Source organism: Taudactylus pleione, unplaced genomic scaffold, assembly GCF_031769625.1.
Source record: "Taudactylus pleione unplaced genomic scaffold, aTauple2 ptg000244l, whole genome shotgun sequence".
Lineage (NCBI taxonomy): Eukaryota > Metazoa > Chordata > Amphibia > Anura > Myobatrachidae > Taudactylus > Taudactylus pleione.
Window position 1 is genome coordinate 4,522,076 of NW_028284646.1, and position 27,062 is coordinate 4,549,137.

General features: G+C 40.6%; 1 protein-coding gene across 2 annotated transcripts in view; it reads right to left on the reverse strand.

Annotated features, from left to right (window-relative positions):
* The window catches only part of MCPH1 (microcephalin 1), a 289,635-nt gene that overhangs the window by 248,116 nt on the left and 14,457 nt on the right, over positions 1-27,062 (reverse strand). For both annotated transcript variants that reach the window (XM_088479695.1, XM_088479694.1), the window contains exons 5-8: positions 26,620-26,734; positions 24,433-24,567; positions 23,023-23,112; positions 15,014-16,306 (exon numbers count right to left, since the gene is read on the reverse strand). In XM_088479695.1, the coding sequence (XP_088335821.1) occupies positions 15,014-16,306; positions 23,023-23,112; positions 24,433-24,567; positions 26,620-26,734 (1,633 nt within the window). The remainder of the gene's footprint in view (positions 1-15,013; positions 16,307-23,022; positions 23,113-24,432; positions 24,568-26,619; positions 26,735-27,062) is intronic.

Here is a 27,062-nt window from a genome sequence, read left to right on the forward strand (position 1 = left end):
GGCCACCAAGGAAAACGCTATGTCTGGCGCAAACCCAACACATCCCATCACCCACAGGAACACCATCCCCACAGAGAAACATGGTGGTGGCAGCACCATTCTGTGGGGACGTTTTTCAGCAGCAGGGACTGGGAAACTGATTCGAGCCGAGGGAAAGATGGATTGTGCTAAATACAGGGATATTCTTGAGCAAAACCTTTTTCAGTCTGCCTGTGATTTGAGACTGGGACGGAGGTTCACCTTCCAGCAGGACAATGACCCAAAGCAGACTGCTAAAGCAATACTCGAGTGGTTTAAGGGGAAATATTTAAATGTGTTGGAATGGCCTAGCCAAAGCCCACATCTCAATCCAATTGACTTGAAGATTGCTGTTCACAAGCAGAAACCATTCAACATGAAGGAGCTGGAGTAGTTTTGCCTTGAGGAATGGGCAAAAATCCCAGGGGCAAGTTGTGGCAAGCTCATAGAGTCCTATCCAAAGCAACTTGCAGCTGTAATTGCCGTAAAAGGTGGCTCGACAAAGTACTGACTTTAGAGGGGTGAATAGTTATGCACGCTGAGGTTTTCTGTTATGTTGTCCTAAATGTTGTAGGCATGTTCTGTGAATGAAATGATGCACACCTTCAAACAATCCATTTTAAGTCCAGGTTGTGAGGCAACAAGAAAAATGCAAAGGGGGTGAATACTTTTGCAAGGCACTGTATATTAGGTGCAGGGTACTCGGTATACTCGGGCCCTTGGGTCCAGGGGGCTCCGCACCGCACACCTTGCACCCATATTATACTTACCTCTCTGAAGTCCCAAGTCTGCGCCGGTGTCAGCGCTGTAAACACACCTTGAAAATGCTGCTGTGGCCATTTTCCCAGTGACCTGCGCATGTTCTATAGACTCTGGCCACACTCTACTACCCAGAGTCTATCAGTGTGACACTGGCCGTGCTGCACTCAGTGCGCTGCCAGCCACCGGACTGAGAGGAGGGGGCCCGTGACGGAGACTGCACACGGGCCCCCTCCTCTCTTGAGATGCCCATGGTCACGTCCTTCCCCACTAGAGAAAAAAAAATACATTGCTCCCCACAGAGGAAATGACATTCCAACCCCACAGAAAAAATACAGTGTGCCCCCACAGTCTGAAAACCTGCCCTCCTCAGGATATTCACTTTCCATAATATACAGAGCCATTTTGTTGTACTAAAACAAAATGGCTATATATGATGGAAAGTGAATATACTGAGGACAGGTCTTCAGACATGTTTATTACAGAATGGCAGAGCTTAGGAGAGTGGCAGCAGGATCCGGAGTGTACCTCTGGGGACAGAATGAAGGAGCTGGGTCATCAGGGGCACAGATCCAGGAGGCTGTCCGACAACAGGCATGGACAGCTTGACACTGGAGATTCAGCTGGTGGGCACCGGAGCGTTCCTGTGCAGTGTGTCAATCCTCCTCCTCCTGCTCCGCTGCCACCTCTGCTACGGATCGAGGCCGTCATGATGCTGCCGCGTTATGCGGTGGGCGGGGCCGGGAGAGACTGCCGGAGGTGGGAGCGATCGGTGAGCGCAGGGCAGCAGTCGCTGCTGCCAATGCAACTAGTCTGTGTGAGTCTGACTGACAGGGTCAGGGCCTAGCGCCCCCCTGCGATTGCACAGGTCGCCCTCCCCTAGAAACGGCCCTGTCTGCACCATTCCTATTGCTGTTCCTAAGGTTTAGTCAATCACTTAAAACTATATAGAAAGCATTCAAATGTAATTAAGAGGATGAACACAGAATGTGCATCAGTTGCATTACCAGTATTTAGGGCCTGATTCAGACCCGCTCGCGAGCGCAGGACGCTCGCAAGCGGGTCGATGGTGCCCTACTGCGCATGCACACGACGGAGGGAGCTCCATCGTGCGAATGCGCGAGACCCAGCTAGCGACGGGGTAGTATTCGGTCCGAGTCACGCACCAAAGGGGGCGTGCTGTCGATGTTGATTGACAGCACGCCCCCTTTGGTGGGCGTGGCTGCCAGACGGAGGCGTTCCCATGGGAACGCCTACCATCTGAAGCCGGCCCCACTGACATCAGTAGTAATGTCAGTGGGAGTGATTTTGGCTCTGATAGAGCCAAAATCACTCCAGGGCTTGCGGCAGCGAGACCCTACCGCAGGGTCTCCGTCGCAAGCCTGATGGTCGCGATGGTCTTGACCATCGCGACCATCATCATGGACGCTCGCTATAGCTGTGGGTGGTCACCCACAGCTATGCGAGCGTCCAAGAGGCCGCTCCGTTTTCATGTAGGAGGGCCCTGATTCAGAGCGAGCGTCCGGCTCTGAATCAGGCCCATAGTCCCTTAAAAGGGTTTGCTAGTCTTACTGAGGGATTAATAGTGGTGCAAAAACACTAAAAAACATTCAATACATTTTTAATTAAGCACTCAAAAAAAAGTACTTCCATTTAACAAAGTAATGTAATACATTTTCTGCTTAAAAGTATATAATATTAATTTATAGTATAACAGAAATTTTAGGGAGATTTACAGTTGTATATGTATATATTCCTTCCAGTCACTTCAACAGAGATCCTGCTACACATTTATACAATATCCATAACTTAGTCTAACCACTGAGGGGGGATAAGAGAGGTGCCTTTTAACGGTCACCCAATTATTTTTGATGCATGTACAGAAATTAGCAATTTTTTTTATATAGCATTCTCCTCAGAAATTCCACAAAGCCTGGCAGCACCATAAGCCACCTAGGGGTAGCGCACAGACAAGGGGGGCATCTGTGCTCTCTCACTGCAGACATGCGCACTCCTGCCCTCCCTCCAAGACACTGACTTGACGTAAATAAAAATAATATGCATTGGTAAAAGCCATCATACAGATGTGTCCTCATACATCTAGCCTTCTTGCACGTTAAACAGCCCTTCTAGTCGCGCCATGCCGTGGCGTGACTCGATAGTGCAGAGCATCTTTTTGTGCTACTTTTTACCTTCAAATGCATCTTATTCACACAGTAATAGCTAGCACAAGCAGCCTCTGCTGATTAAAAATTATATGCAGCATGCCTATGTTCTCTGGGCCTGATTCAGCGCCGCTCGTAAGCGGCCGCTCGTTCGCTCCGAGCGATTTTTGCACATCTGCGCATACATATGGGTCATAATGCACATGCGCCAACCAGTCATTGCGGTCGGAAATCGTGTGTTCGCAAAATTGCGAGTGCCTGCTAATTTGAGTGACAGGATGAGGCGTTTGTGGGTGGTAACAGGGGAAGGTGCTTGAAAACGGGGAGTGGAGATCCGAACGCAGGCGTGCCAAACGGTCAAAACGGGCGTTTTAAGGGTGCGCATAATTAACAAAGCAGCGTCATCGGCCACGTCACTTGGTTGTCTCTTAGCCTTAACTGTTTGCATGATTGCGGTAGGAAAATCCTACCACAAGCACTGCGAGCAGTTCAGACTTTTCAGTCCTTTCGATGTACTCGATTAATCCAATAAATAGCGGAGATGACGTATAATGCGAACGGCAGGGGGCGTTTTTACAAAATAGCGAGCGCATATTTCGTTAGCTCGCTCAGACATAGAGACGTCAACAGACCGCAAAGAGCGAGCGCTTTATTTAAATATCCGGCCCCTTTTTCTGAACGAGCGAGCGCAAATAGCGTCCGGCTCTGAATCAGGCCCTCTGTGCGTCTGCGGGTGTATCTGTATGCGAATACTACATTACAGTGTTACAACTGCTGACACTGTAATGTAGCATTTCACATGCAGATACACCCACAGACGCAGAGAGAGCATAGTTATGCTGCATATCATTTTAATCATCAGAAGGTGCTTGTGCTAGCTATTTACATCACTGTTAAGATAAGATTTGTGTGGACCACTATAAGGCATCCCTGATATATGGGTTAAACTTAGGTCAGTAGAGATAAAAAAGAAGTTTCGAGGACTCCATGACATCCATCGTGAGGTATATACTAAGACAAGCCATTAAACTATTTGCCTTTGAGTGAATTCCCTAGCTGCAGTTACAAAAAAATTAGGCCCTACAAAAACATATAAAGCACAGAACTATACATACATGAGATTTTGGAACTTTTTCTGAGGCGCATGCAATGCCGATATTCACATAGTTGAGCGATGTATAGCAACGTCGCATACAAACATTTGCAAAAACCCCTATGGCGCATGTGTGAAATGCACAAAAATGCTGTTGGTGTCAGAAATGGGGTGGAAAAGTGATGGGTGTTCCTGGATGGTGACTGGGAGGTGGTTAGAAGTGAATGCAAAAAAAGTCTCATGGCATTAGGGTAGTGCTGTGGACGCAGCTATAGGTAGACACAATCAAACGTTGAAACTGCACCGGCCATAGGGCTGGTGAAAGTGTTGATGGTGGAGTCTAAAGGATCAACGGCGGAATTACAGAGTGTAGAGAAGCAGAAAGTGGGCATCTCAGTCCTTGCACATTTAGATAGACGCTTGTACAACAGGGGAAAGGCTGACAAGAATTTGCATATACTTGAAGATGTGACTCCAACCATAGATGCAAGAGCGAAGGCAACTGTGTCTATCTCTGATTATGGTCCTCAATGGATCCACTGCTTGAAGAACCTTTTCTCCAGAGTGTCCTCTGAAGTAATGAAATCCAGATGATAATATTTAAAATATCTACGATCTGCTGATGCCCGATCCCTATGAGTCCATGAATACACCACTGCTCTCATGGAATTCATCCTCAATATCTCTGGCACCTATCCTCCATTTCTCTTATAAAATCTTACAAGCATGTTTTTGTTAGGAGTTTGATCTTCAGGAAGTACTAACAGATTAGATTTAAGGTGGGTATCCACTACCCGACAGTGAAAAGACTGAACGATAACGATATAGTTATTGTTCACTACACTGCAGGGTGCCCACACTGAACGATATGTCGTTCAGTGCAGGCACAATCATCTGCAAACATGCTGAACCAGACGATATAGTGAGGTTGACCAGCATGTTTGCACGATGATAGAGGTCTAAAAGACCAAATTTTCAAACGATGTCCAAACTATTATCGAACGATTGAACGACATCGTTCAATCGCTCATTTTAATCGTCTAGTGGATAGGCACCTTTATTCTAAAAAGATTCTGTATATTGAAATGGTTTATTTTTGCTTTTTAATTGGTTCTTTACAAAACACCTGATGAATTCCTAATAACACCTTTAATACAGTTTTGGTTGACATGAAACTTGGAAGTCACATTATATAAGAATGTAGATTTGTTCATAGAACCACGTTATCTGAGTAAGAGATGGTACTTTGCATCATACAGTGTGGTGTTCTCCCACTTTTCTGGCTGATGTGACAAAAATATTACTTCAGTAATAGTTATCTGGGAGTTCAAACAATTTTCCAAAACAAGTTTAAGATTCCAGAGCAACACAATTTTTTATGCTACAAGGGTGAAATCTTTTACCTGCCTGAAAATAATCTATTGATTAGAACATTTGTAAACAATCTTGCATCCAATAATATACTGAGTGCTCAAATTTGTACAACAAATGTACTAAAGATCTTTCTGTTCTGCAAACCATCCTGAAGAAAGTGCAGCATTTGAGGTATGCTGGCATCCTGTATATCTATCAAATTTGTACAAATGTTTTCTATAGTTTAGTATAGTTTTGAAGAATTGATCTTACTTGAGTAACTTTATTTGAGATACCTTTTTTGACCCCGAAGTACTATACCCTGGTACTTGGTTTTGATCCCCTTCAAATTAACTCTTTGGCTAGATCTTCTACATCAAGGTCTTGCACTCAAATCCAAACAAACACTTTTTGATGGTATGAACGTTGAGTGGTCATTATTCAAGAGGAAAAAAAGATCTCTCAAATGAGGCTGCTCTCAAGTAAGAGTAATTCATCAAAACCATGCTATAGTATAGAAAACATTTAAGTACAAATTTGATAAAGATACAGCACTGCATTCCATGCGCTCAGCCAGGGTTCTCAGGCTGACTGAGCTGCCCCTGAAGTGATGTTAATGCTTGCTGCTGAAACCAGTGGCTTGTCATGGTAATCATCTGTGTGTGCTGCCTGCTTATGTTTATAGGTCACCTTTTGTCCCTGTCATTATACCAATGTGTACACCCATGTTTACAGGCATCCCAAGTCTCAGCTAACTTTAATATAATTCAATGAACGATGAGACTGTGTTAGTAGGGAAACTTGATTTGTGGAGCTATACTCTATAGGACAAATAAAATAATCCATGTAAAGTCACATAATGGCCTCCTTTATCTTAACCCTAATCGGCTCTGTACTGTGATTGCAGGCTGTGTGCCTGCTCATACCTCTTGAAACAAGCAGGGACATGAGGGTTAAGATAGATTTTGTGGAGTTCCTGAGGCACTTGTCCTGGTTTAGGAAAGTCAGAGGGTGGATGTAGAAATCTGAAGACGTCCGATAGTCTGATTGAACAAGTTAATACAAGGTAGACTGTGGCTTGTAGTGCTACAGCAGCTGGTAAACTTCCTGTAGTAAGTTAACCAGTATATGCAGTTGTACACTACTGGTCAAAAGTTTCTTCAATTTCTATTTAAATTTCTGCAGTTTAAGGTCTCCATGTTCTCTGAAATTAAAGCATAGAACAAACACAATAGGAGATGAAAGAAAATCAGAAACATTTTGTTTAACAAACGTTAATCAAAATTTTTGACTCAAAAGAAGCCAGCTTTTGCTAATATAACCACCAAAAACATGCTCATGGCAATTACTCTAAAATGAAAATCAAATATTGTTCAGGAAGTTTTTCCCAACACTGTTGCAGAAGTTTCTACAAATACGTTGCACATGTAAGTTGCTCTTAAGCTTTAAGCTTTCAACATGCTGTCCAGTTCATCCAAAAACATATCGATGTGGTTTAAGTCTGGAGACTGTGCTGGCCATGCCATTATTTGAAGCCTTGTATCTTGTTCTATTCCTCAAAGGTACTGTAGTTCTCACAGACTGTAGGTATGTTTTGGGTCATTATCTTGCTGAAGGATGAACCCCTCACAAACTAGGTGTAGACCAGAGGGTTTGCATGCTACTGAAAAAAATGCTGTGGTAGCCCTTTTAGTTCAGGGAGTCAATCTGTGCAAGTTGCCAACTCAGGATCGAGCAAAAGTGCCCCAGACATCACACTTCCTCCTCCATGTTTGACAGTTGGTGTCATAGGGTTTAATTTACTTTGCAGCAGCTTGTAAAAGTCACTGCTTCCCCCAAAGTGTTTGAGCCCAAAATGTAAAAAGGAAATGCTTAGAAGAGTAGACTGTTTTTAGACTGCAGAACTATTTCACATGAGCCAAATGGTTCTCCTCAAGCAACCATTGTTGTAGACAAACTTTTACTACATGCATATCATCATCTATTCTTGCTACATGAATAAGAATATCCATTCTCTAAAAAAAGATAAAACTATATAACTTCCAGGGCTTGATTCTATTCCATTAAACAAGGTGTAACTAATATGACAGCTGCCATGCAGTATGAAAAACATTGCTAAAAATGTGCCACACTTTGATGCTGCCCTACCTGTTCCACCACAGTTTGACACAAAAAATTGTATTCTGGAACACAACACGGGTAGAAGAATATAGTGTTACTGTTATACATCCAAAAGAACGTAGGTTATAAGGGATGGAGTTATCTGTTAAACAAACAGATATAATACCAGGGAATATATGACATGCAATGTGTGACTGTACAGAAGACACATTTAAAACTTTGAAGGTAAAGTGTCAGCTTGATTGTTCAACATAGTGCATTACAAAGAATAGATGCAGCTCAGGATAAGTGTCAGAAGTCTCGGTTTGGCTAAACTCGTAGGAGACTATGGAGCATGTTGGGCAGAGTTTAAATTAAGAAGCGCAGAGGACATATATAGTTCATACTTACAGGCTGTATGAGTGAGTAGGAAGGCAGTAAGTATTTGGAAGCGGATGCACTTGGTGTAAGGTCACTGGCAGAATCTAAAGTAGCACTAGATGCTGGGTGGGAAAGCAGAAGAGAAGACGCAGGGCTCACATGCAGGACCGCAGTGGGGAGAATGCAACAGCCACAGACCTCCAGAGCTGCATCTGCATCAGAGCCCACGACCCCCGACAGGAACACACAGAGGCGCGAACTGGAGACTGCGGTGGCTGTGGGACTCTGGACCTGACAATTAGTCTTGGAGACAGGAATGGGTTGGTATTAGGGGAGGATTACAGAGCTTAATTGCTGAATGGAAAGTTTGGTTAATGCATGAGAATGAAACATTGTGGAGGGATGTGCGTATGAATTTAAATATTAATCCAGGAAGAAAAAAAAAAAAATGTAGAGAAAAGTAGTACAGGTTGAGTCTCCCATATCCAAAATGCTTGGGACCAGGGGTATTTTGGAAATCGGAATATTCCGTATTTTGGAATAATTGCATATTATAATGAAATGTCTTGGAAATGGGACCCAAATATACACACAGAATGCATTTATGTGCTATATACACCTTATACACACAGCCTGCAGGTCATTTTCGACAGTATTTTTTATAATTTTGTGCATCAAAAAAAGTTTGTATACATACATGAAATTCATTTATGTTTCATATACACCTTATACACACAGCCTGAAGGTTATTTTATACAATCTTTTTAATAATTTGTGCCTTAGACAAAGTTTATGTACATTAAACCATCAAAAGTCAAAGGTTTCATTATCTCAGTCATGCTGAAAATATTCCGTATTTCGGAATATTCCGTATTTCGGAATATTTGGATATGGGAGACTCAACCTGTATTAGTAAAGCAGTTAATAAAAAAAACCTGACAGCTAAGTCTAGGTTGTTTAATAAAGATAATAATGGGTTAATATATTATTCTTCAGGTGCAGAACAGATGTGCAAGTATCTCTTGAGATGGAAAAAACATGTTTTGTCAAAAACTGACTGCATGAAGGGCAGGACACAATCATATATAACTTGGTGGGCTTTGAGGAAGGATTATGCGATTTTGCTTGACTAAGGAGTAAAGGTGCATACACACGTACCGATTTTGTAAGCAACGATTTTCTGTCAGATTTTCCCTTGAAAAAGTGAACGATTTTTTGAAGTGTAATGAACGATTCTTTGAACGATGAGCAAATAATCTTCCTTCCCTTAATGAAAAGTCATGTTGGACAGTCTGAAATGGATGATGAATGATAACTACAAACGGGAGTGCGCATTTGTGATCATCGTTCAGTTTAAGTTATAATGATGAACGATTTTTTTGAACGATTTAACGATAACGACGTCGTTATCGACAAATCGTTCAAAAAAACGGTACGTGTGTATGCACCTTAAGATTTCACAGGAGATGTTTGGGTTTCTGAGAGAGAAAAGTGGTGCCAGCAGAGAACACTTGGGTACTCAAAATGAAAGAGGAAGAGCAGAAGAGGTATAAACTGCCAGGAACTAAAAGAATGGTCAGAAAGATATGATGAAAAGCAGCTGAAGGACAAAATAGTAAAGATTATGTATGAGATTTGAATGGTCTACAGTACTGAATGTAGCAGCCCAATCTGAAAATATAGTCAATAAAGACTTTATACTTTGCAACCAGAAGTATAGAAGTATATGAAAGCAGTCTTAAGGCCCCCATACAAGGGGCGATATAGCAGGCGTTCCGACTGATTGGTGCGATTTGCCTGCTATATCACACAGTGTATGGCCCTGATATCGGGCCGAGCACGCTCCCCGGGGGCCCCACTCCCCAACGCTCACCCCAAAATAATTGTTGCTACATAATAGTAGCACCCACTCTGGGTCATTTAATTATATGGGAGTGGGGCCCCCAGGGTTGTTCTGGCTGGACCTTTCTCATGGCATCACCACTTAATTCACATAGAATATTTTTTCACTTCTCTATTCGTTTGTATATTATTTATGTCATTTTAATTCTTTTACATTTCATTAACACTTATTGATTTATCTTTACACATCTATCCTTTTACACTTCACTATCACCTTTTTTCCCGTTTTCATGTGATGTCCTGGGGATAGTCCATGGCTGGAATTTTTTGGGGTGCCTTGCTTCTCGGACGTGAACCCCTTAATGTTAGGGACGCTGGTATAGATGAGCCTTGACGTTAGCCCAGCGCTTATTCATATATTTGCAAATGTATGTAAACCAATATCTCTGAATTTCTATTATCATGTAGGATTCAAGTATTTTTGATTTATCTGCAGTGTGCTGGGGGGCAATTTTCTTTTTTCAGAATCCCACTTGCAGTGGTACCATGCGCACTCATACACAGGCCACATTGACGCTAATTAGGTATCAGGCTAATGAAGGTCCTTATTTTGCCATTTACATTTAGCCTCCCATGCCATGCTCATCAAATGCATCCCAGCCCACCCTGGCATAGCTTACACTGGCCTCAATCTATAAACTCATTATGTAATAGGAACACTGAATAAAAATATTTTAAAATATGAACTCTGTGTGATAACTGAAAATGGTAGGTTACGACAAAAGATGGAGGAATGTGATGAATTCTTGAGGATGGAAGTAATTTAAAACAAGATACAAACATTGCAAAAGAAAGAGGTGAAAGATGTCCATTAGGAGGAACAGTAATATATATAGTATTACTATATATACTATATTATATTATTATATAGTAATATACTATATAATATATAGTAATATACAGTAGATCAAACAAATTTAAAGCACATGGGGTCAAAAGGCCAGGTTGTAGGGTGGGAGGAGGCAAAAGAGGGTTGAGACTGCATAAATAAGTTTGAAGTGAATGTGGAAAAGCCTTATTTGGAAGTCCTGATGGAATTTTCTGAGCAGACAGCATCAATTTATTCATCAAAGAAACATGCAAATTCTTGAGTAACAAAGTCAGTATTACGTAATTGTGTTGCTAATCTAAAGAGAGAACGAAAGATACTGTCTGCGTTTATAATTAATGGTCATGGAGTAATTTATTGACAAAGTATATTATCTTTTCTTGGTTAACAGGAGTGTAGAATCGGATAAATACTGTAGCATAACTTCAGGGACAAAGCCAATGGATTAAAAAAAAAATAATTTCACAAATGCATTAATTTTTTATTACATTAAGAAAACAAACACAAACATAGGTATCAATATAAAATGTCAGTGTTATATTAAATGCCAATAAACACCGTTCACTCTTAAACAAAGTAAAACTTTAATTTAATAATGTACATTAAACATACATTAGAATGATTGTCAGGTATAAAAATGAATTCCTAATTATGCTAAATTGTAACCGGTTTATCAAGTATTTCACCTGGGCGCTTGAAGTTGTTGGCATTGAACACCAGCACTTCGAAGCCACCAACATCACCAATTTTCCTTTTCACCAACATAGAGGTGCACTAGAGAACTGGCGATGTTAGAATACAGCTACATATCACAGAGAACAGAATATGGGCCTAATTTGCACGTTCAAATTGAGGAGTATAAACATTTTGATAAATTGATATCTACAACTACAGTGCATTTAAAGTATATGTCTGAATCTTGTGAACTACACTTGCAGGAAAATGCAGATTAATTTGGATAAATTGTTTAGCATTATTTAGCATTCACACAAGTCACAAAAATAATTTAGGAACCCATACACCTCAGATGTAGCCACGCTCATTGTTGCCGGATGCATGCACATGGGCACACACTTTGCTGCATAGGGTAGCACTCGCCAGGTTGCGACTCGTCGCATCCGGTGTTTACCCACTGAAGTCTATGCATGCACGTGCATACGTACATGCACGCCATAGACACGAGCATCCATGCCACGATGCGCGCGCATCGCAGGATAGAGGAGTGTGGCTACATCTGTACAGTCACAATACAGAGCCATGATCCCCCAGATAGGGTTACGGATTTCACTTACAATATCATGCACAATTAAGCATTTCTTGCTGGCAGTATAGCAAGAGCTAAAGACCAGACATAACTTGTGTCTTTCTACTGGAGGGACTGTAGATGCCAAATACTTAGCCATCACTGTGAAGTTCTTATTGATTGTAATAGTGTACTCTCTACTAGGTGCCGAGGATGGATGGCCCCCGATGATAAAGTATCCAACTCACCGCGAGTTACGGCAGTGGATACTTAAGGGGAGATTTATTAAAGCTTTGTGGAGTGAGAAAAAGTTCCAACCAATCAGCTCCTGCCATTTTATAGGCTGTGTTTGGTTGGTACTTTATCTCTCTCCAATGTTTGATAAACCTCCCCCCTTAATTACTGGAGCAATTCAGTATTTCTCCAGTGCAGAGACAGCTGAGCTGAAAAGTAGCTGTCCCTGCAATCAGTAACACTGCTACAAAAGTAGCAGTGATTCTTAATGGTGCCCGTCCGGCTGACTGCGCATGCGTGAAACAAATTTTTCAGTCTCGGATCCCTCTTCTCAACCCCAGACCTCCGTCCCATAGGAAGGAGTGGGGGGTCTGGGAACAAACACCATCTTCAGATTACCGAAAGCTTTTAGATTTTGGGTTTGCCGAGTACTAGGCCGCCCTATAAGGCCCCTAATAATAAATGGGCCAGTTACAAAAAAAACATGCAAAACTAGTGTTTCCAAATGTGTAACAGGCCCATAAGTGATAATAATTAGGCCGCTTAGAATCCTGTGTTATGAAGTTTACATATACTGTCACAATAAAGTTTTTTCCTCCCACAACCTCATATAAAATTCCATATACAAGAGTAGTTTTTCTTTAGCAGCACAAATAACCTGGTCATCAAATCTTGTTGTGCAAAAGTATCATTGTGTAAACAATCCTCAAGTCTTTAATTATTTGTACGTTTCTGCAACAACAGGTGACTAAAAGAGAAACAGCATAGCTAAAATTGCTGAACAATTGACTACAAATGTAGGTTTCATTGATAACTGCAGTTTTTGGAATGTCAAATGCTATCAATTGGAATAACAGAACAAAAATTGTTTGCATTTCCTAGTATATATGATTTACTGATGAAGTCAGAACTTATGTTCTGACAATAGTCAAATATCAATCATTACAATTAATTTGTTGCTTGACTTAATTCTAATTAACACCAGTTATCAGCATTTAGCAATGTTAATCTTGCGTAAACAAAATGTATGCGGTTTCTGAAGCCACTGTGGAATTCTGAACAAAACCATTAAGTTGCTCCACACTCAATTTCTAAGGATAATTGTGTCTAGAAAAAAATAAATGTATATGCCAGAAACAATTTATGATCTATTCATGCTATCCCTCTGTACATTATATAAGGAAACTTAGCTGAATACCAGACACATCCCATGGCACTAAGTAACACCCCAATCTACAGTACTATAAGGGAGACAAGAATGTTTTTGGTAGAGGATATGATGAATATAGGACATAGACAAGAAGAATAGCACACCAATGATTGTTAGGTCTCATTAATACCATTGTAGGTGCTAAATAAAGTGTTGTCACAATTTTATACATTCATATTTTAATACTTATATAACTCAAATAGAAAGGAAAAGAAAAAAACATTTACAATAAATATGCTCTTCTCATGTACTGGATACACTGCTGCCAGCACAAGCTCTAAAGCCATATATTGTCACATCAAGAGGAAGCCCCATTATTCATATAAATTATCAAGTAATGATTACTTTAAGGAGAGGAATGATAGAAGTAGTATTACAGCAGCACTCATTACACCGATCTTACAGAATACAGTAATTGCCAGGGCAGGCTTAGAGCTGTATTTCTAGATTTTATGGTCAACATTTTGCTTAACAAATAGTTTTTCCTTCTGCTCTATACATAAGCTATGAGAGAATCCAAATGAGTATCCTGTCAAATAGTCGCCAGTAACTATGTCGAAATTCATAATGTTGAGGCCACAAGTGTAGAGACGACCGCCTGTACACTTGCTGCACAGGCCACCGGGGAGGGGGGAGTGATGCCTAGCCCTAGCCCGATTGCAGAGATTGTTGTTCATTGTGTATAAACAACCATCATCTACAGATATATATTTCAGGTATGTACCCAGCTTAAGACACTAGACCACCACGGTGTAGACATGATGAATATCGCCATGGTCACTCTCGACCATTCATACCACAAGCAACTGCTGGAAACATTGTGCACAAGTAATTCCAAAACATACGCTGGATTTGTTATCACTACGTTTATGAAAGTAATCTCTGCAGCTCATATGGCCAGCAGCAGACTCAGAATGAATATCATGTGAGATCTAAACATCTCAGGATTCCTACCCACTGGTGTTAATTGCATGCAATTTACTAGCATTTTTAATGATTGTATAATACATATAAATTGGTTTAATAAAGTAACCTATTGTTTTAAATAACCCAATATACACTCATATCTCTTACTAGTGTTTGGGTAAGCTGCATCCAAGAAAAATGCAACTCAAAGATCTTGTTCCATTCACTTGCCACAATGTAGAAAACCGTCAGTGTGACAAATCCAGGAAGGCGGCACTCGGAGACTTGTAATCAAAGTGAAAAAAATATATTTTTAATGATCATTAAAAAGAAGTTTTTTTTCACTTTGATTACAAGTTTCTGAGTGCCGCCTTCCTGGATTTTTATGTGGTAGTTTCAGCTGAACCCTAAAGGAGGGCACCTGAGCAAAGTTTGTGCCACTTGAGACACACACACACATATAATATAATATATATATTCAAAATAAAACAAACCACTTTACAGAACACTGGCAATTTGACAGACATAAAAAATAAAATATTCTTCTAAGCACCAGTCACTGTTTTGTGAGGCATTTCCTAATTGCAAAAATGAATAGCTGCTGGAGAGACATTTTGCCTGGTTACATTGTGACCCCATGTTACTTCCATTACATAACCTCTCTCTCTTTCACTGTTGGAAGACTCAACCATAATAAAATATGCTCTGCCATCCACATGTTGGGTGCTTTTTTCTCAAATGCTGGAGATTCCCTTCCCATAAAGTGGAGTGATAAACTGAAAAAAAAAATAAAAAATAATAATACACAAGGATCACGTACTTGGCTGGTAGCTCTCCATCTGCTTTTCACGATGAAGAACTGTGCCATTTGTCAGACCCAAGCTCTCCTCATCATCAGGTTCATCTTTTGTTTTGTTACATGTGGCTGGGTTTACAACTTGTTTCAATCCATTAGCCAGGCCAAAAGTTGGCTCAAACACATTTGCAGTTTCAGAGGTTCTCTGCAAATTGTCTTTAAAACTCAAATACACTTCCGACTCTTGAAAAGATGTTTTAGAACTTATTTTGCTCCTCCTTCTAACAGGGGATTCTGTTTTATTTGACATTTCACATGACTTGGAACCTCTATCATTTTCTTCAGATGTTGTGAGAAAGAGAGGAGCCTCCTGTAAGGAAGCTGAACTTTCTCTTGGTTTTGAAGTAGAATGAGTAACGGAATGTATAGTTTTTCTCTTCTTTGCTCTGGTCATATTCTGCTGAAAAGCAACCACAGATCTTCTCCTTTTGCAGTTATCGGCTTTGTTTGAGGTAAGTGGAGGAGGACTGGGTGACCTCTTTGGTTGCAGTGTCAATGAAAATCTATTCAATTTGCTTTGATGGCTTTTTAAATGGGAAGAAGTGAAAAAATCTTCAAAGTTTGAAAAGGTGTCCTCAGAATCTGTACTGCATGAAGATAAATGTGATTTTGATGGCTCCTTCAAAACACTTTTAATTGAAGATTCATTCTTTATGCTGTGACTACTTTTTAATTTAGACCGTCCTTTTTCTTTGCATATGGCAATAAGTCTATTTGCCATAGATGTATAATCCAAGGCTGAGGTTCCACCATTTGCAGGGGCATGATCACATAATGCATCACTACCACTGTCATCATCAGTTGTAGCATCTCTGGCTTTCATTCTATTAAGTGACGTCCGGCCCTTGTTTTGAATGCATGAACGTGTAGCGTACACATTTATAGTGTCTAGATTATCTTTTGCAATACCTGTATTTGTCACTGATGTGTGACCTAAATATGAGGTCTCTTCACTATGAGTCTCACATAACCCATCACTCAAACTATCGTTTGTATGGTCATTTGTTTTCAACTTAAGAGACTTCCGCTCCTTGTTTTGAATGCATGAGCTTGAACTACGTTTTTTCACTGCTTCAAGACTAGGTATTACGCCTTTCATTTTTTGAGGTGTCAAAAAAATAGATTTTAAAGTAAATGCTTCTTTTGCATCTCCTTCCACAACATGGATACTGCTTGATTTAGCAGGAGCCTGCTCTTCCTTTTCCACAATTCCAAAAATGTCATCGCAACTAGTGTCAAGATCGTTGGTGCACTGTTCTGAAAGAGGCAAAACACAAAAATGTTACGTTAAACTTCTCAGGCATAAAGAGTTTGCTCCTGATTAGACTTAAAAACAGATGCACTTACCCGAACAGGTAAAGCTCCGCTATTCAACTATTAGCCAATTTCCCCTACGGTAAACCCTCAAGTAGCACGTTAACCAATAAATTCTGTGTTAAGTGTTGGAATCTATGGATTTACCTGTGCGTTAAGCCCCAGAGGGTGCATTTAATGCAGCTATTTTTCTTGCAGCTCCTGAGGCTGCGATAAAAAAATCTGCGTTAAGTGCACCCTCTGGAAATTAATGCGCAGGGATGCAGCTCTTAATTGATAGTGCAGGGCTGACAATTATCTGCTGGGTAAACCCTACGGTTAATTGAATCTGACCCTTAATGTACCAACGGTCAGGTAGCATAGTTTTTCACTGACTGGGGAGGCTCCCATTATTTGCAGTACAGATGGGCCTTTTTTGTTTAGATAATATACTATATGAGCCATCTATAAAACACCAAAAATGTTATGCATAAATGATAGTAAACCACAGAAAAGAGTTTTATAGTAATGAAACTAAAATGCTAATAACAAAGTATTTATTCAATTAATAAATAAAATATCTGTCAAATTAACAAACGTTGCCGTGGTTTTAAGACATCACTGATAACAGTGAAACACATTTCAGTGTTTATGCTCATAGTTAAAATAAGTAATGCACAGCCCATATCTAAACAGTTTTTTTTCTCTCCAGAAACTATTCTTTGTATTTATCGTGCCAATAGGAAATTACATGAATAGACTTAATATATTACGATTTATCATTGAGTTCCATAAAAATATAAAAAAAACACATGGCTGAAAAGCGACAGCACACACAGTGTAACGATTAGCATTACTACCTCACAGCACTGAGCTCATGGGTTCGGTTCCCACTACTGCCCTAACTGTGTGGAGTTTGTATATTCTCCCTGTGCTTGCTTGGGTTACCCTCCAGGTGATCTGGTTTCCTGCCACACTTCAAAAACATACTCCTAGATAAATTGTCTCCCAACAAAAATGTACCCTAATGTGTATGTGTGGGAGCATGTGGTAGGGAATATTGATTGTAAGCTCCACTGGGGTAGGGACTGATGTGAGTGGACAAATCTTCTTTGTAAAGTGCTGCTGAATATGTACGCGCTATATAAATAACTTAATAACTGGTAATAATAAGTAAATGCTTTTATACAGGTCACATAACTCATGGTACAAGAGCTGTGGCAGGTATGGTTATAAAACTTCAGCACACTGAATAATACTTGCAACAATATATGAAGACTATATGGTCATAGAAAATCAGAGATATTGGTTGCATGCATTTGCAAATACATGGGAAGCTGCTAGGCCACGTCACGGCTTCTCTGTCACTAGCAGTCCCTAACACTAAGGGGTTCACGTCCGGGGCGCAGTGCAACCCGAAAAACATCCAGCCCAGGACATCACACGAAAAATGGAAAAAGAGTGACAGTGCAGTGTAAAGTATAGATGTGTAAGACTAATTAATAAGTGTTGGAAAAAGGGGTTAAAATATGTGAAATATTAAATGAATAAAATACAAACATAGCAGGTGATGTGAAAAGCAAATGTGTGTATTAAGTGGTGATGCCCTGAGGAGGCCCAGACAGACCAGCCTCGGGGGCCCTACGCCCAAATGCTCACCCCAAATGTAAAATATACCAATTATAAGGCCTCATGATAAAGGCACATATAAATTTTGTCAAATGCAAGGTCTCCTGATAAAGGCACATACATAAATGCATCCAAATTGAGAGCCAGCTTACCTGGGAGTCACCCCTGGGAACACCAACTAGCACTACTAGAACCAGCATGCCCTACTAATGCTGGCTCCTTCATGCAACTCATAAACACAAAAATGGCAGCTGCTCAATCAATCTAGCAGTACTAATAAGGTGCATGAAAGGGAGGGGTCATACTAAGTCTTACACATCTATACTTTAATGGGAGGGGCTGGGCTGCACATCTTAATATTAAACATGATAATAGGTGCTACCATGCTGAGACCAGTAGTTCTACAGCAAAAAGGAGAGGGGGGGGGGGAGGAGCAGGTGCACACTATAAGCACTAAGAAAACAAATAATCAAAAATATCTATAATAGACTGTAATAATTAACATGGTTTTAAATGTAAGGTTTCTTAGTACATGTTTGGCCAAAGATGTTTGCCCACCTACCACGTCACGGTGAACCTTATACAGGTGGGTCCCTAACATCTCTAATACTAACACACTAATAAATTTATCAAGGACTTACCTATCATAGAGCCCATTAGATGTGTGTACTGCAATGCAAGGACCCATACCAGTTAAAATCACCTGGGGCAGGCAGGAAGAGTGCTAGCCCAAAGAAGGGGTCTCACCTTCAGAGTGTACCTTAAATACACACACACAGGAAATGGGAGGGGCTGGGCTGCACATCTTAATATTAAACATGATAATAGGTGCTACCATGCTGAGACCAGTAGTTCTACAGCAAAAAGGAGAGGGGGGGGTGAGGAGCAGGTGCAGCCCAGCCCCTCCCATTTCCTGTGTGTGTGTATTTAAGGTACACTCTGAAGGTGAGACCCCTTCTTTGGGCTAGCACTCTTCCTGCCTGCCCCAGGTGATTTTAACTGGTATGGGTCCTTGCATTGCAGTACACACATCTAATGGGCTCTATGATAGGTAAGTCCTTGATAAATTTATTAGTGTGTTAGTATTAGAGATGTTAGGGACCCACCTGTATAAGGTTCACCGTGACGTGGTAGGTGGGCAAACATCTTTGGCCAAACATGTACTAAGAAACCTTACATTTAAAACCATGTTAATTATTACAGTCTATTATAGATATTTTTGATTATTTGTTTTCTTAGTGCACCTGCTCCTCCCCCCCCCCTCTCCTTTTTGCTGTAGAACTACTGGTCTCAGCATGGTAGCACCTATTATCATGTTTAATATTAAGATGTGCAGCCCAGCCCCTCCCATTTCCTGTGTGTGTGTATTTAAGGTACACTCTGAACGTGAGACCCCTTCTTTGGGCTAGCACTCTTCCTGCCTGCCCCAGGTGATTTTAACTGGTATGGGTCCTTGCATTGCAGTACACACATCTAATGGGCTCTATGATAGGTAAGTCCTTGATAAATTTATTAGTGTGTTAGTATTAGAGATGTTAGGGACCCACCTGTATAAGGTTCACCGTGACGTGGTAGGTGGGCAAACATCTTTGGCCAAACATGTACTAAGAAACCTTACATTTAAAACCATGTTAATTATTACAGTCTATTATAGATATTTTTGATTATTTGTTTTCTTAGTGCTTATAGTGTGCACCTGCTCCTCCCCCCCCCTCTCCTTTTTGCTGTACATCTATACTTTACACTGCACTGTCACAATTTTCCATTTTTCGTGTGATGCCCTGGGCTGGACGTTTTCGGGGTGCACTGCGTCCCGGACGTGAACCCCTTAGTGTTAGGGACTGCTAGTGACAGAGAGGCCGTGACGTGGCCTAGCAGCTTCCCATGATGTATTTGCAAATGCATGCAACCACGATCTCTGAATTTCTATGACCATATAGTCTTCATATATTGTTGCAAGTATTATTCGGTGTGCTGAGGAACAATAGGGGGTTAAACCCCCCTTCTTTTTCTACTTAGTATGACCCCTCCCTTTCATGCATCTGATTAGTACTGCTAGATTGATTGAGCAGCTGCCATATTTGTTTGATGGTTATAAAACTTGTTACAATCAGGCGGAGGTTACATCTCCAGTTGAGTATTATTGTGGATTGAAAAAAGGATTAATAAGTAATAGGCATTATTCAAAACGCACCGTACGAACAAGTATGAAATGAATGATTGTGTGAGCAATCAAATGTCTGCGTAATACCGGGGTTTCTATATCCTATTAAATATTCCTATGTAATGCTAAGAGTCAATTACTAAAAAAAAGGGTCAGCTCCCTATAAACAGACTCGGTACTTATGGCATCTTTGAAACACAGACAGGGCAGTTTATACAATGTCGCACAATACGCTCTGAGGACTGGATAGGAAGACATCATGGTGATTTTCAGTCATGGGATATACTGCTAACCGAGCACCAACTAGAAAACCTATTGATTGCCATCAATAACTACCAAATGGAGTTAAATGCAGTTAATATGTATAGAGTACTATAGATTTATAATATTGTGGAATGCAATGGCCCTTAATAATAACTCTAAGAATCCACTATTAGCCTTATTATGTTAAAATATATATATAACCACGGAAATTCGCTTGTCATTCACCATATTGTAACTTTGCTAGGGAAGTCACTATTTCGATTGGTCTTTATTCAAATTACATTTAGAATCATATAATATATGTGTAAGGTAGATATATTTTTTGCAGGCAGTCTGACATAGTATAGATGAAGGTAGCATATTTTGCATGTTGGAATATTCAAAGTTTCTAAAAATGTGCTGTACTCTACTGCACAACCTGGTAACTATACCTGTATTGGCCAAGACCAGGGCCGGCGCTTCCATTAGCCAGCTTTAGGCAGCTGCCTAAGGGCAACGGAACCTGAGGGGCGGCCCGCTGTGGCTGCCTTGGAGAGAGGGCATGGTATTCCCTCTCCCGGAACCCACTCCTGCAGGCTGAGAGACCTGGGGGAATACCAAGCGGCGGGCACCAGCCCCAACCCCCGGAGAAGGCAAAAAAAAAAAAATACCCACACACACAGTGAGAGGCTGCGGCAGCTGGGTCCGTCGCGGGAGACGTCACTGTCACTGGCCAGCACACTCTGCTGCTCCGCCTCCCGCTCGAGTCCCCCTGAATTTCCCTATGCGGCGTATGCACCCCTCCTGTGCTAATGCTGGGGCTGGATTGGGCTGCCAGGAGAGTTCCCGATATCCCGCCCCCCTCCTGTCCCCGCGATCAAGTAGCTGGACAGCTTCTGCGAAAGCGCAAATGCTTAGTAAAGTATTTTTTTTCTTTTATGAAAATGGCAGACGGAGCCTTTGCTCCGCATCCAGCCCCTCTGTAGCCTGTCTCCAGCCTCCTCACAGACTTCACTACAGGCAGATGTGATGCAGTACTGTGCCAGGCTGCCGGTGGACAGCAGAAAACTGCCCAAAATTATAAAATATATATATATATATATATATATATATATATATACACACATACATACATATATATATATATATATATATATATGATGGAAACAAGCACCTCATAGTGTAATAACCTTGTTATGGAAGTTGATATCATGCAACACACACACACATATATATATATATATATATATATATATTATGCGTACCATGCTGCCCTTATACACAGGCCTATAGTATGTGGTCTTTTTAGGATTGTCACTTCTGGTCCCCCAAACAGGTCAGTGTAATTTGATTCACAGTGTCTCACACCAAGCCTATTGTGTACCCAGTCAGCCACTGTGGTTGCTAGATTATTACACTATGAGGCGCTTGTTTCCATCTTTTTGAAACCTCAAGCAGCCGCCTTTTGAACTGGGAACATAGTGTCGTAAAGTGGAAGTGGAGTTGTAACTCAGAGACGAATCTCTGGGATTATATACCTGTTTTCTGTGTAGCGCTGTGATCAGTAGCTTTATCCTATTTTATATATATATTAGACACAAAACAAAATGTCGTCAGTATCCCAGCGTGCAAGATGCTGACAGGCGAAATACTGGTGCCAAAGTCCCGACAGTGTCAGGAACCCGGCACCAGAATCCTGACCGCCGGCATCCCGAAGGTAGGCCTCGGGGTTAGGGGAAGAGTTATGATTAGGCACTAGGAGGGAAGGGAAGATTAGGTTTAGGCACCGGGGAGGGGGAGGTTAGGTTTAGGCACCAGAGAGGCGGAGGTTAGGTTTAGGCACCAGGGAGGGAGGGGGAGGTTAGGTTTAGGCACCAGGGAGGGGGGGGGGAGGTTAGGTTTAGAGAGCGGGGAGGGGGTGGTTAGGTTTAAGCACTAGGGGGAAGGTTAGGTTTAGGGTGCGGGTAGGTTAGGTTTATGCACTATGAGGGGGAGGTTTGGGTTAAGCACCGGGGAGGGAGGTGTAGGGATAAGGGTTATACTTACCTTTTGTCCTTATGGGTGTCGGGATGCCACTGTCGGTATTCTGACCAGCGGCAGCCCGATTGCCGCGATCTCATACTCAACCCACACAAGAAATTATCTGGCACTCCACCTGTGCTACAGTATATATGAGCTCAAGAGTCTAACAGACTTGTACCTACATAGAATTTTAGTCAATAACTGTATTAGGTCAATCATGTATAACCAAGCACCTATTATTTTTATGCACATTCTCCAATAACAATATGTCCCTAATGCTATACTAAAGAAACACATGCTCTAAAAGTATTTGGCAGTGTGTGCACCCGTTCTTGGGCCTGCAATATTGTATACTAGCTGCGACCACTGTGTATTACAATATTAGGTGAAATGTATTTTCATATAAGTTTATTAGATATAAATTTATGGTTTGGCACACCAGAAAGTATATACATGGCTTATTATTAAATTCTCTATGTATAAAACTTTATTCTGTATGGAAATGTACAGGGGAGAAAAAAAACAAAAACAAATGGTAACTGACACTACTTGTCACTAATAAAAGGATATAATTCAGGTAATACAATTATTCACACCATTCTTGCATTGTATCATCACATACCACGTGGAGAGTCTGTCATGACAGAGGGACTGTTCCCAAGCGATGGCTTCAGTACAGAAAAGTCAAACATTGTCTGGGATAATTGAGAAGCTGTAGGGACAGGGAGGAAAAAGTATTGAAACACATTTAATTTAACCTTTTTTAGAAACAAACTAGGAAGATCATATTTAAAGTTCATGCATCCTATGTAAGTTTGTCTATACACTAACTGAACACCAGAAAGTGTGTGTGTATTATTATTATCATCCGTTATTTCTATGGTGCCACAAGGGTTCCGCAGCACCTAACAAAGTACATAAACAACTGAGCAGAACAATAGCACAGTGACTTACATTACAAGACAATACAGGACAAGCACATGATATATAAACATTGCTGCAACAGCGGTCATAACACTCAATTTAAGTAGTACAGCGGCAGAAGTCAGGGGTTAGGTGCCATAAGTAATAGTAAGCGAAGGAAGAGCACATGGGGAAGAGGGCTCGTGAGAGCTTACATTCTAAAGGGTAGGGGTAGACAGACAGGGGTGACACAGATGGGGTAGATAGTGAGCAAGGGATAGAGCGTTAGGATGAGAGATGGAAGGCTGTGATGAGGAATTGGGTCTTGAGAGCCAGTTTTGTAGAGAAGTGGAGATTCTGACAGGGAGAGGTAGAGAATTCCAGGGGCAGACGGCAGCACGTGCAATATCTATCTATATAGATATATCTATATTTGTTTTTTTCCCCTTCATCTGATGCTATCAGTTCCACTAATGTGGTGGAGAGTCTATCTAAGCGTGCGCAGAGCATCATGTATGTGCACATTTCCACCAGGTTCAGAAGCCAGTAAACACTATGCAGACATCTTAATACGCAAATCAGTGCTTGTTAATAAATATTGTATCTGACAACAGGCAAGCAAGGGCTATAATGAAGTATCAAGAGGAAAGCAAAAATAAATATATACAAAAATATAATGCTGCCTTAAAGAAACAAAAGCTGCACAACTTTTTGAACCTATATTTTAGATATTCAGATGCAAATAAATTACATGTGAAATTCACAGCAAACTACCAATTTAAACCACGGATTACAAAAGTAGCTTTTCTATCAGTAAGCGTGTATACAAGCACTCCTTTCTGCTCACTCTTTACAATAATTTCCTAGGTGATAAATAATAATAATAATACAGCATAGAAGCTGTTCCCCTATAAATGTATCACTTTCCCAAAATATCTGGAGGGTCAAGAAGCCAGGACTGAAAACTAGTGGCATGGGGTGTTTAAAATTCTAGTACAGAAAAAACAAAACATAAAAACAGCAAGGATTCTCGTTTCAATCATCCATAAACTGCATAACTTCTGACAAGATGTCGTCATATTTTGCAAGATTTAGCAGCAATATAAATCACTTGCAAGTATTTTTCTACCTGTAGGAGATAGGTTTTCCCTTTTACTCTTCATTTCTTTTATTCTTTTTTCCATTGCATTGCAACGATCTGCAACAACTGCTTTTGGGCTAAACAATAAAGTCCCATCCTCTTCAAATGATAAAATGGGAATACCTGTTGAAGAAAATAAAGGTTTCAGCTTTATTCATATTAATATACTGTATGAATTTATGTCAAGGATACTGCATTGCACTTTGAATCATGTAAACCATCAAAACTGATAAATAAGCTCCAAGGTATAAAAGTGCACAAATTGAAAAAAAAAAAACATTTAAAGTTTTAAACTAGGGATGTGCAGGCTCGGATAGGTTCGAGTTTGCACGTGGAGTTCGGATTTTGCCCTCCAAAAAAACGTAACTCAGAAAGAGGCAAAACGTCATCTTGCACAGACGAACATCATTATTCCTGGACTTTTGTCCAGGAATGATGATGTTCGTCCATGCAAGATGACGTTTTGCCTCTTTCTGAGTTACGTTTTTTTGGAGGGAAAAATCCGAACACCACGTGCAAACTCGAACCTATCCGAGCCTGCACATCCCTAATTTAAACGTATGATCAATACCCAAGGAGAGTTCATGAGCACCCAATAAACACTGAGAGGTATTGGCCTATAGTAGCAGTCTTTCCAAAGTAGTATATGCTTATCAATCCTTAGATGTCCCTAGGTCTTCAACATATTAGGGTTTACTAACTCAGGGTACTTACTGGTGCATTATATAGTGGGCAAAACACTGAAGAGCTAGCACGTGGTGTTAAGCAAATACGCTAAGTCCATGATACTGATGGACTGAGGACAGCAGATATAACAGAAGTTAATGAACAGCCTGTAGTTTAATGCTAGTGGCAGAAAAAGTATGATAAGTAGAAAGTCTGAGATCAGGGCTGGAGGTAGACAAGCAGAGTCAAAATACAATCTGAGGTCAGGGCAGGCAGAAAGTAGGGAAAGTCCAACAGCTAATGGATTTCAGGACAAATTAAAAAAAAAAAACAGAATCCAAGGTCAACCTAAAAGTCTGTGACAGGTAGTATACAGGAACACAGATATACAGCAACTGGGTAGAAAAGAACTATAACTAGCACAGGTGGGAACAAGGGTATGCTAATTATTATCAAACTAACCAATGAAGAGAGGTGTGGAAAGATCAAGATCCTCCTGTTGATCACCCACAGATGAAACACATATGAGTCACTCCATGTGACTCATGTTACATATCATGTAAATTTTTAGATGCTTAAATGAACCACACACAAAAATGAAGCTGAAATTCAACATTTTAAAACTATGACAAGAATATATGTATTCATAATTAATGCTTAGAAGCAGAAAACAAATGTACACTCTAATAGTAGTTACATTTTATTTTTTATATTTGTGGCTCATGTTACAACAGAATGGTCATAGGTACTGAGGGGACTTGTATATTTATTTAAACCTACTCTCCTAGTTATTTTTACAATATGATTGTTATACTAGACCCTAAACTTATGGATGACACACAAACAAAAAACTGAATATTAAGCAAACTATACTTAGTCAATTTTGACATGTGACTCACATTACATTTATGTCCCCAGTCAAAGGGCTCTTATACAAAATTACTCAAACCTGTAGAATCCATGTGACGATCTCATCAGGTTCAGCATGAGCGGGGATGAGGGATGTGCCGGGACTGAACGTGTGAACGTTCAGTATAGGCACGTCACTAGCTATACAAACGACAGCACGATTGCAATGTCGTAATCGTGCTGTCGTTTGTATATCTACAAGTGGATACCCCCCCATAAGTATTCTCCATCTCTGATGTCCTTGATCTCACCTGGGTAACTCTTTCCATCATTTTCAACATAGAACCAGTCATCAACGTTAACTACATCATCTGAAGTCACAGTGACAGTTAGATTAAGTTTATCAATGAAGTTGAAAATGTCTTGGCAACTGTCAATGCTTGTACATAGAGAGAGGTAGCACTAACAGAAGAAATTCAGTGGTCATTACTACGATCCCAAGATTCAATTGACTGAGTTGCACTGAGTTTATGGCAAAGTTTCAATTAGTCTAAAATAAAATCAAGCCATGAGCTTCGGACAAGTTGTCATTCGTATTTAACTTGTTGATTCAATATGCAAATTGCGTGCTCACTAAGCACAAAGCAATGTGTAACTCACCGACAGACGCCTTTTGTACATCAAGCTCCTTAAACATTTTATTAAACTTCCGAGCAAGTCTTCTGTCATTTTCAGGTGTTTTTTCTACAAAATCCTTAGGCTGCATACACTTCCGCTGTAAAAGTATAGACATTTTGTAAACTCTCCAAACACATTATAACAAACAGTAGCAATATTTAAGCTATATAAAAATGCAACAAGTTCTAAAAGTTATAAAAAAAAAGTAATATACTTACTGCAGTACAGACTGAGGGGAAGAGAAAGCTTTAGGTGGGGGGGCGCAGATTTTTTATTAGTGCAAGGTACAAGGAGAAGGAACAAGTGAAGTTTCCTCCTGGACAACTGTCAAACTGATTATTCCCCTTAGAATGATGTTGATAAAAGACTCAAGCATTTTTATTATTTCCCCCCAATACATTTAGTACAAACCAATTCATAAAAAG